The following is a 10,764-nucleotide window of genomic DNA, read 5'->3' on the forward strand; positions in this document are numbered from 1 at the left end:
CACACACACACACACATCTGATTTTATGACGGTCTAAAAATTAGTTCTGTTAACCGGCTATGAATATGCAGTATGATAAAAGTATACTATATTATAATATTATATATGCGTATGTACTAACTGAAGCATTTCTTATCCTCAGTAAGGATTTTCATTTTGTGAATTTATTATCTAACTTTAGGAAGACAATGTACTTCCAGGACAAGTCAAATGAGAATGGCCTCCATCCAGATGCTCCTTTTGATCCTGATATTGATGCCCAGTTAAATTCCTTAAGAACAAGACTAACAGAGGTCGTATGAATGATAATTGCTGAAATCCTTCTATTATGGGGTTCTACTTTGTTTTTGTCATTTGATTTACATTGATACTATTTGTGCTGTCAGGTGGGGAAGGAGTTTGAAGTGTTGAATCATGAAATTCAAATATTAGAAAAGCAGTCTACTGTCAATGCTCACTATGTCAATAATGCAGTACAATTATATGAGCAGAACCATGTGTTGTTTCAGGGTAATTCAAGAGCTCTGCTTCATCTTTATATTCATTTAATCATTTTTGCACGGCAAGTACTAGCCTTTTACCATTAGAGATTAATTGTGATGCGAAATGCATGCTTTCATTTTTGATTAAGCTAAAGGGTACTTCATTTTGTACCTTTATCTATATATGCTATTACATGCGTGCTGCATATAGCTTTCTTTTCCATTTTTGATGCAAATGGACATTTAATTGGTTCAACTGTTTGGATTCTAGAAATTTTTTCAAAATATATGTATTTTTCCACGCAATTGCATAGCAGTCAAATAATGCACAATTAGGAAAAGGTTTCTTTTTATTCTGTGGTTCATATATATCATATATGACTTGCATAATACATATTAGTATTTTACATGTATAAGATCAACTTTATATCTTTATAGCTTCTAACCTGATCAAGCATAATGGTGCTGCACTGTTAATATGGTTTAGGATGTCAAGCCCATGAACTCCAAGGGAGAAGCTTACCAAATAATGCTATCAACTTTTTTCCTGTATGATAATGATGATTATTATTATTGCTTTTTTTTTTTGGTGAAAATAAGCAGGAAGAATTTTGTACTTTCTGGTGGAAATAATTGTTAAGGTTTAAACTGATATTAAATGAAGTTTTGTAGTTGACTATTGTTTCCCACAGAGATTGTGACAACTGCAGCTGAACTTGGGATAAAAATAAGAAAGCTAAGCACTACAACAATTGAAGAGTCTGAACAAATGAAAACAAAAGTGGTTTACAGCCTAGAGCTGGATCTATCTTCTATTAAATCTGGCAAAGGTAACTTAAATAATTCATTGTATTTCCCTTGCTAATTTAGGCAAGTCGAAATGTTGCATTCCAAGTTAAATTTTTATAATTTCTTTTTGCAGATCTCTCAAATATGAATTTAAATGACCTTAAAAAATTTGCACGTATTATGAAGAGTACATGAAATTGTGTGTTTTTCATCGGTCTAGTTGGGACACCTTTTTGTTGATCCGTACTCTTTCCTTATGTTACCTGTGTGTATTAGCTATAGTGGATTACTGCACTTAGCTTAGTTAGCATTTCTGATTAATAGTTAGTTATTGATTAGTGTATTCAGATAGACTCAGATATTTATCACGTAAGTTGCTATATATAGCAGGGTTGGCTATCTGATTCTGTTAGCTTGCCATTTTACCCCGACTACTTTCTCTCTATTGCAATCTCCAGACTCCAGAGCACTCTCTCTACTCTCTACTCTCCTCCCTCATTCTTCTCTGTTCATCGCTTACACTCTCTCACTTCCGTTTTTCACACCTTGTACTAGTTGCATACTAGGATTATTCTGAGCAATTCTGTGATACTTGAAATTAGCTTTAAAATGAAATTGCAAATTTAAACAATCGTGACCCATAAATAGGGTCTAGATATTGGAAATGTTGATTCCGAGATAGGGTATGAAGAAAAGTAGATGGAAAAACAATCATTTTTATTTACAAAAAGTTTAAAACGCTAACAAAATTATTCATAAAAGAACGAAACTAATATTTTATCTATAAAAGATGAGGCCTGTGAGACAAAAGTATCCAAAATTCCAAACACTAAGTTTTGATTAATTTTGTTAAAAAATTATTCAAACTAGAGTGAGACCCGCGCAATGCGCAGAGAGATAGATTATTTATACTATATATTATATTTTAATTATATTAAGAATATTTTAGAGAACATATTATAAATAGATATTATAAATAGATTTTGAATTTATTTATTTTTAAAAAATACATAAGTTATTTATATTAGAGTTATACAAAATTGCATTTTTATTTTTTTTTATTTTTCGATTTGCATTAATGGCTACACTTTGTCTTTTTTTGCGGTTTTTGTTTGTTTGTAAATAATTAAAAAAAATAAATGAATGAGAATAAAAAACATATACAAATGTTATATTAAATTTAAGAAATTTTTGACAATTAGTATGAGAGGTTAAGAGAAGAGTAGTAAGTCTTAATATGTATAAGTTGTAGAATTTGAATATTTGTAACTGGAATTTTTTATAATTATTATTATTATGACTCTTTTAATGTATGTTTATTGCATTTAATTAGTACTTGATGTTTCAATTGAATAATAATAAATAAAAGTTTTTTATTTTAATTTTTTTAAAACATTTTACTAAATAGTGATTGATTGATTTTCATCTTTTGTCAAGTCATTAAAATTGCTGATGTGACATCATTAGCAAAGAAAAGATGACTTAAACTCATTGTGGAGAGAGTTGGTATCAGCTTTTATATATTAAAAATAGATTTTCAACGAAGAAGAAAACAACACAGATAAAGATCACATACGAAAAGAGTGTCTATATAGGTACAATTTAGTTGAACTTGATTTAAAAAATATTTAGCCGTCTACTATTTCTAAATCTTATAAAGGAAAAGTCTAGGAGCCAACAACTTTGTTAAATTCTGGCCAGCATGTAACCAGGAAAGAAAAGTGAGTCATTGGATGAAATCTCACACCATTAAAACCATTATTGATGACTATTTGATGGCTACAAATCACAAAAGTTACTAACCCCTAGCATTCCTCATCTTATAAATTCAAGTTATCAATTTTCTTAATATTAGACTAGTATAAAGAGAAACAATATTATTGTTAGAAGGCATAGAGTAACCTTAACCAAATTAAAACTGTCAGCTAGAAAAATGCATAATATGGCTATGGCACATTAAAAATGATCAAATTATGGTATCTCCATTATTTTTATCAGGCTTGTGTTGCTCCTTATCTATAGAATTTCCCTTTGGCAATTTTTCTTGAATTGTTGGACAAATTTTTTCTAATGTATATTATAACCGAAGCATAGTCACCAAAAATTAAATATACTTAAGAATTGCAATTTTTCTTTTTCAACTTTCAAGAAACAAGAAGCGGTATACCAAAAATAAAAAATAAAAATAAAAACAACTTAACAAGAAGCTTCTTCAAATACAATTATCCCATTCCTGTTAGGCATTGGGTTTCTCTTGTATTGACTCACTAATTAACAAATAACTAGTGAGACAGTCTATACTCTATAGGCTATATCCAAAAAAAAATAAAATAAAATAAAAACTAGCGAGACGGTCAACAAACATGCAGTAGTCTCTTTTAATATTCAGAATCATCGTAATATCTATGAGCTATGTAAGAAAATATCTTTTAGAATTTTCAATTCAAAGTACTTAAACGAGTTAAAGTGTCAATTAGATTTTTTTCAAAGATATATACATTATTATAGATTATAGATAAAATTTAAAATACCAACCAGTAGTCAAGATTCTTGGTTCAGTTTTGCAGCCACCGAAATTGAAGAACAGTTACATTTGAGCGATACACATAGTTGACTCCACAGTCCACTCATTAAAGAGACAACATCACCATTGAATAAAAACTTTCCACAAAAACTATGTGAATTTTAACACTTTGCCTTCAGAAGAAAACATCATTTGCCTTTCTCTTTGTCACTCGGTTAATATCTGCAATGAAAATCCAACAATTCTTATCTCTTTTGGTGATATCAATCTGTGTGGTTGCTGGCCTCTGTGTTAAAGATGAGCAACAACTGCTGTTGCAATTGAAGAACAACCTTACTTTCAATTTCAACAGTGAAAGATCAAGCAAACTGAACGTGTGGAATCAAAGTATTGCTTGCTGCAATTGGAGTGGTGTTACTTGTAATGATGAGGGATACGTTATTGGTCTTGATCTGAGTGGAGAATCAATCACTGGCGGATTCAACGATTCGAGCAGCCTATTCGGTCTTCAGCATCTGCAGCAATTAAATCTGGCTGCTAATAATTTCAATTCTATGATTCCTTCAGCATTTGGCTTGTTGGACAAGTTAACTTACCTGAATTTGTCACATGCTGGGTTCGTGGGGCAGATTCCCATAGAGATTTCTCAGCTGACGAGGTTGGTTACTCTTGATATCTCAAGTGTTGCATATTTTGAAGGGCAATATCTAAAACTTGAGAACCCAAATCTAAGGATGCTTATCAGAAATCTCAGCAGTATTAGGCAATTGTATCTGGATGGTGTAATTATGACATCTCAGGCAGAGGAATGGTGCAATGCTTTGTTGTTTCTGCCCAACCTGCAAGAATTGAGCATGTCATATTGCAATCTCTCAGGACCACTTAATTCTTCATTAACAAGTCTTGAGAATCTCTCGGTCATTCGTCTTGATCGGAACAATTTCTCATCTCCAGTGCCAGAAACCTTTGCCACTTTGAAAAATCTAACCATCCTCAGTCTTTCCGTTTGTGGGTTGACGGGAGTGTTCCCTCAAAAGATATTCCAGGTTAGAACACTGTCATTCATTGACATCTCATACAATTCCAACCTCCAAGGTTCCTTTCCTGTCTTACCATTCAACGGATCTCTCCATACCTTAATAGTAAGCAACACCAACTTCTCTGGAGAACTTCCTTCTTCTATTGGCAGCATGACACAATTATCCGCACTGGATCTATTTAACTGCCAATTTAGAGGAAAACTACCCATTTCGTTGTCAAAACTCGCGGAGCTGAGTTACTTGGATTTGTCACTCAACAATTTCACAGGTCCAGTTCCATCATTTGGCAAGTCTCAAAAACTTACCTATATAGATCTTTCACATAATAATTTTAGTGGACCAATTCCATCATCTTCTCCCTTTGAAGTACTTCAAAATCTCATCAGCATCAACCTGGCTTACAATTCCATCAGTGGAAGAATTCCTTCATCTCTTTTTAGACTCCCATTATTGCAGAAGATTCTACTTTCCAACAACCAGTTTGGTCAATTGGATGAACTCACGAATGTGTCTTCCTCTAAGTTAAACACTCTTGATTTAAGCAGCAACAACCTATCAGGTCCAATACCAATGTTCATCTTCCAGCTCCGGGAACTCTCTATCATCCAACTTTCCTCAAACAACTTCAATGGGCCAATGCAGCTAGATGAGTTTTTGGCACTTAAAAATTTAACCACACTAGACCTTTCATACAACAACTTATTTGTCAATGTGAGTCTCAACCTGTCTTCAATTCCAAACATTAGCACGCTAAAATTGGCATCCTGCAATTTAAAAACTATACCTGGTTTCTTGAGGTACCAATCTGGATTAGCCTTTTTAGACCTCTCAGACAACCAAATTCAAGGATCAGTGCCCAACTGGATTTGGAAACTTAAATATCTTCAAAGCCTTAATATGTCTCACAATTTTCTAACTGATTTCCAAGGGCCACTTCAGAATCTTAGTTCCAATTTAGCTGTCCTTGACCTTCACCACAATCAACTTCGGGGGCTAATTCCTGTCTTTCCTAAATATGCTGCCTATGTAGATTATTCAAACAATAATTTCAGCTCCATTATCCCAGTTGAAATCGGCAGTTACCTGTCTGGCACATTTTATCTGTCTCTTGCAAACAATAGATTCCATGGCAGCATCCCTAATTCCATCTGTGATGCCTCATTTCGTGTTCTTGATCTCTCCCGTAATAATATATCTGGCACAATTCCCTTTTGTTTAATAGCATTAAGTAAGATTCTCGGTGTACTGAACCTGCGCAACAACAAGCTCTCAGGTCCTATCCATGATTTGTTTCCAGCTTCCTGTGCTCTGAGGACTCTTGATCTCCATGGAAATATATTAGAAGGACATATTCCAAAATCTCTTGCTAACTGCTCAACACTAGAGGTTTTGGACCTTGGGAACAATCAAATTTCTGATGGATTTCCATGTTCCTTGAAGCACATATCCACCCTCCGTGTGTTAGTACTGCGAAAAAACAACTTCCATGGCAACATTGGATGTCCAAAAATCAGTGGTGCATGGAAAATGCTTCAGATTGTTGACCTGGCCTTTAACAAGTTTAATGGTGCACTCCCTGGAAAATGGTTCAGAATGTGGGTGGCAATGATGGATGATGAAAACCAGGCTGATTCTGGCGTAAATTATCTCCGATCTGAGGTACTTCAATTTAATCCGATATACTATCAGAATTCAGTAACTGTTACAAGCAAAGGTCAAGGGATGGAGTTAGTTAAGATTCTAACTATCTTCACTTCCATTGACTTTTCATCTAACCATTTCCAAGGAGAAATACCGAAAGAACTGTTTGATTTCAAAGCACTCTGTGTGCTTAACTTATCAAACAATGCTCTTACTGGCCAGATTCCATCATCTATAGGGAATTTGAAACAGCTTGAGTCACTAGACCTCTCAAACAACTCATTACAAGGAGAAATTCCCACTGAGCTTGCGAGTTTGAATTTCCTTTCAGTCTTGAATCTCTCGTCCAATCAGCTGCAAGGAAGAATCCCTTTGGGCAGCCAAATCCAAACATTTTCAAACTCCTCCTTCATTGATAATATAGGATTATGTGGTCCTCCTTTGACTACAAAATGCAGTGATATTAATGAAACATTCAGTTCAGTTAGCCTGCAAGATTCTGCAATTGATTGGAATTTTATTAGTGTGGAAGTTGGTTTGATTTTTGGCCTTCTTATTGTCATTGGTCCCGTCTTGTTCTTTAAGAAATGGAGACACATGTATTGCCAATTTCTGGACACAGTTCTTTGTTGGATCTTTCCTCAACTGAGCCTTGAATATGAAAGACGTGGAAGCCAAAGTTACGAAGTTCTGGTATGGAGGAAGTACTAGTCATTATTTAGTATCTATAACTGTTGATGACTTGATGATGCTACTGATGCATGAACAGCAAGTATAGAAAAAAAAAATGTGGGATATGTTATGTTTATTTGACTTGTTTTCATTTTTTGCTTTAAGCCTTTAAGCCATGTATGTACTATACTATTGAATAATCATGTGTACTTGTTGTACTGAAGTTTCCCTTTCCCATGCTAATGCAAATTGATCCATTGATAAAATAAAAGTGAATTGGGATTTTTTTTTCTTAGATTGGAACTATGACTTTCCTCATGCTAGATAAAATGATTTATTGTATGAAAGCTGTGGAGAAAAGGCACAGAACTCTGAGATGGATGCATTACTAGTTTATAAGAATTTCCCTCACTTTTCATAGCCTTACAAAACGGCAGCATAGGAAGTAAATAGGGGGTCATCCATAGTGTCCCATGAAACTCTTGAACTTCACTAACTGCTGGCGTACGATACTCATCTAGAAGCAGCATAATCTGTAAAATAAACCCGAAGAGATTGTTCACTGGTTCGTGATTGGGTCATACCTGACCAGGCTTCCGAAGTTTCTCTAGTGCTTATCAAACTTGTCAAATTTTTGCAAAGATTACGTGCCAAATTTGCTTATTTTCAATTTGAGAAATAATGAATTCTTCAACCTAAGGAATGAACTAACCACCTAGTCCTAAACTGAAAATTTGCACTAGACTGCGCAAATCCGCAAAATAAACGACTCCGGTTTTTTTTCCTTCTGTCATGAACGACTCCAGTTTCCAATTATTTTCTCTGAAAACCTCCAATCTCAAAAGTCAAAACCCAAAAAACAAAGACCTGCAATGTCACGAAAAAAACAAAGCAGCAACCCGCAACAACCCTAGCCCCTCCATCGCCCATTCCTCTTCGGCTGTTGCTCCGTCAACGCCGCCGGCGCCTCTTCGAATCTCCCTCGCCTGCGCTGCCGGCTCATTTTCTGTTCTCTTACCTTCTGCGCCGCTCCTCTTCTGTTTCCCCTCCTCTGCTGCTCTGCCACCGGTCTGCTCCGCCTCCACATCTGAGCTACTTTTCCGTCGGTTTTCTCTTCTCTGCTTTCTGGTGCTTCTTACTGCTGCTGATTTTGAATTTGGAGACACAGATTTGATCCTTCAAAGAATCATAGCGGTATAGTGGCCAAAGATTGGTACCGCCGCTAAAAGCGTCTTCGCAGGTATCGACCGACGCCTTCTTTCACTCGCAGATCGCAGTTAAGTTTCTGAAGCTTCATTGTATGCTGTGATTATTCAAATGGTTTCTTTTGGAAGTTGTAGTATTTATAGAAGAACAGAGAATCGTTTTCTTATGTGTTCAATTCTCAAATTTCGTAGCATATATGGTTCCTTTAAATTCTTTCATTCTAAACTTAACCGGGGTTCCAGTGCTTCAGATAAAACCTCCAAACTGGAACCAAATAGGAATAATCACAATAGGGTAGGGATTTTTTGGGACTTAGATAACAAGCCACCAAACCCAATTCCACCTTATGAAGTTGCCAATAAGCTTAGAATTGTTGCATCTTCATTTGGGGTTGTTAGGCATATGGTAGCTTATGCAAATAGCCACACTTTCAGCAGTGTCCCACACGCTGTCCGGCAGAGGAGGAAAGAGAAGGAGCTGTATAACCGACTGGAGAGCAAGGGCGTCATCAAGCGGAATGAGCCTCATGTTTGCAGGGTTTGTGGGAGAAAGTTTTACACTAATGAGAAGCTTGTTAACCATTTCAAGCAGCTACATGAGAGCGAGCAAACGAAAAGGGTAAACCAGATAGCGTCGGCAAGGGGGAGCCGGAGGGTGAAGTTGGTGGCAAAGTATTCGATGAAGATGGAAAAATATAAGAAGGCTGCAAGGGATATTCTTACTCCAAGAGTAGGGTATGGTTTGGCGGATGAGCTCAAACGCGCAGGATTTTGGGTTCAGACCGTGTTGGATAAGCCACAGGCTGCGGATCGTGCATTGGAAAGTCACATGGTTGATATGATGGATCATAGGAGGGTTGAGTGCATAGTACTTGTGTCTGATGATTATGATTTCGCTAATGTAATAAGGGAAGCGAAGCTACGATGTCTGAAGACAGTTGTCATTGGGGATACTAGTGATGGTGTATTGAAGAGGATTGCTGATACGTCCTTTTCTTGGGAGGAAATTCTAATGGGGAAAGCTAAAAAGGAGGCTGTATCAGTTGTTGAGAATTGGAAGGATCGTGATATTTTGAAAAGGTTAGAGTGGACATACAATCCAGAGGTGGATAAAAAGAAATACGATCCGGCTGATGTGGTTATTGAAGAATCAGAAGATGAGAATATTGAAGATATTTGTGATGATGTTGATGATGACTATAAGGATGGTGGAGGTGCTTGGTGGGAGTTAGATTCAGATGAAAATGTCACAAATGAACAGACACGAAAAGTATAGCTAGATGAAATTGTTAAAATGCTATTGGTTTGTATTTTCGTTTTCTATTGTCTTTCAGTTTTTCTAATTCTGTGGAAGAGAGATTGAAAATAGTAAAAGTAACAAAACCATGTTTTCCCTATTTTCAATTTTCAATTAAAATTCTGAAAATAAGAAATAAAACAGAAACCAGTCACACCCTTACTTGACATTCTACTTCACCATCTGAGTTGAGTGGAAATAATAAGTCCGAATCAATCATTTTTGGGAGTTAGAATTGTAACTTCGGGAATGTTATTGTTGTAAAAAAGACTTTGTAAATAAAATTAATAAATGTTTATTTATTCTCTTTTTTTTCCAGCTCTTATTTGTTCTCATTTGTTTATTTTACTAATCTGCTGGGATATTTTGTAAACAATAGATTTTTATTCTAAAAACTAGATATCTTGTTAGTAGTGAATGTTGTGGCATGGATCTTTTATTTCTTTATCACCTTATTCTGTTCCATACATTGGAATAAGACCTGGCGTTTAAATTTCAAAATGTTAAATTTCTAATCTTGGCTACACTTTAAATAAGTTAAAATTCACTATTTTTTTATCCAAGATTCATGTAGGATAGTGAAAGGAATCAGCATGCTAAGGTGTATAAGTTTTTTGCCCATAGATTGAATCTTGCATAAAATAAATAGTAGTAGATATGCGTATAATAAGCTATTTCTAATACTAAGAAAAGGTCGTGTATTAATAACTATTTCTTTCTAATGCAGTCAAGATTCAAAGAATATGCTTTCCACATTTAAAGATGACAATCCTGTACCTGAAATAGTCATTAGAAGGAGAAGATGTAGTGATGCCATCAGACAACAATTTCATTCCTGTCAACTTCACTCAATGGTGAGTGCAGTTTGTACATATATCAAACCAATGAGTGTCATTTCTTTTCACCGTTAACTCTAAAATCAAACCAATTATCCAACATTGTGTTCATGAGGTTCTGACATAATTGTGTGTGTGGTTTTTGTGATGACAAACTGATAGGACTAGCAATAGCAGAATGATCAAGTTTTATTAATACACTGGGGGAGCCAATTAGCTCACCCTAGAAGGTTCTACACAGCTGGAACTACCAGCTCAGAGAGAGAGAGATTCTCTCC

At 35.3% G+C, this 10,764-nt stretch overlaps 3 protein-coding genes across 3 annotated transcripts in view; all 3 read left to right on the top strand.

Moving 5' to 3' along the window:
- LOC107625142 (protein MIS12 homolog) overlaps positions 1 to 1,705 on the top strand; it is a 4,481-nt gene extending 2,776 nt beyond the window's left edge. Inside the window, exons 4-7 of the mRNA XM_021115689.1 lie at positions 199 to 293; positions 387 to 510; positions 1,175 to 1,312; positions 1,405 to 1,705. Coding sequence (XP_020971348.1) covers positions 199 to 293; positions 387 to 510; positions 1,175 to 1,312; positions 1,405 to 1,466 — 419 coding nt within the window. The 3' untranslated portion in view covers positions 1,467 to 1,705. The remainder of the gene's footprint in view (positions 1 to 198; positions 294 to 386; positions 511 to 1,174; positions 1,313 to 1,404) is intronic.
- LOC107627055 (receptor-like protein 12) lies at positions 4,023 to 7,187 on the top strand. The gene has a single exon (XM_016329927.2). The coding sequence runs from the start codon at positions 4,023 to 4,025 to the stop codon at positions 7,185 to 7,187; it is 3,165 nt and encodes a 1,054-aa protein (XP_016185413.1).
- LOC107625141 lies at positions 7,579 to 9,818 on the top strand. Its single transcript, XM_021115688.1, has one exon. The coding sequence runs from the start codon at positions 8,466 to 8,468 to the stop codon at positions 9,627 to 9,629; it is 1,164 nt and encodes a 387-aa protein (XP_020971347.1). The 5' UTR covers positions 7,579 to 8,465; the 3' UTR covers positions 9,630 to 9,818.

The sequence above is a fragment of the Arachis ipaensis genome, chromosome B02 (assembly GCF_000816755.2).
Source record: "Arachis ipaensis cultivar K30076 chromosome B02, Araip1.1, whole genome shotgun sequence".
Taxonomy (NCBI): Eukaryota; Viridiplantae; Streptophyta; class Magnoliopsida; order Fabales; family Fabaceae; genus Arachis; species Arachis ipaensis.

Bases quoted from the DNA above. Each gene is read 5' to 3' on its own strand.
- LOC107627055 (XM_016329927.2), top strand. From the start codon at position 4,023: ATGAAAATCCAACAATTCTTATCTCTTTTGGTGATATCAATCTGTGTG.
- LOC107625141 (XM_021115688.1), top strand. From the start codon at position 8,466: ATGGTTTCTTTTGGAAGTTGTAGTATTTATAGAAGAACAGAGAATCGT.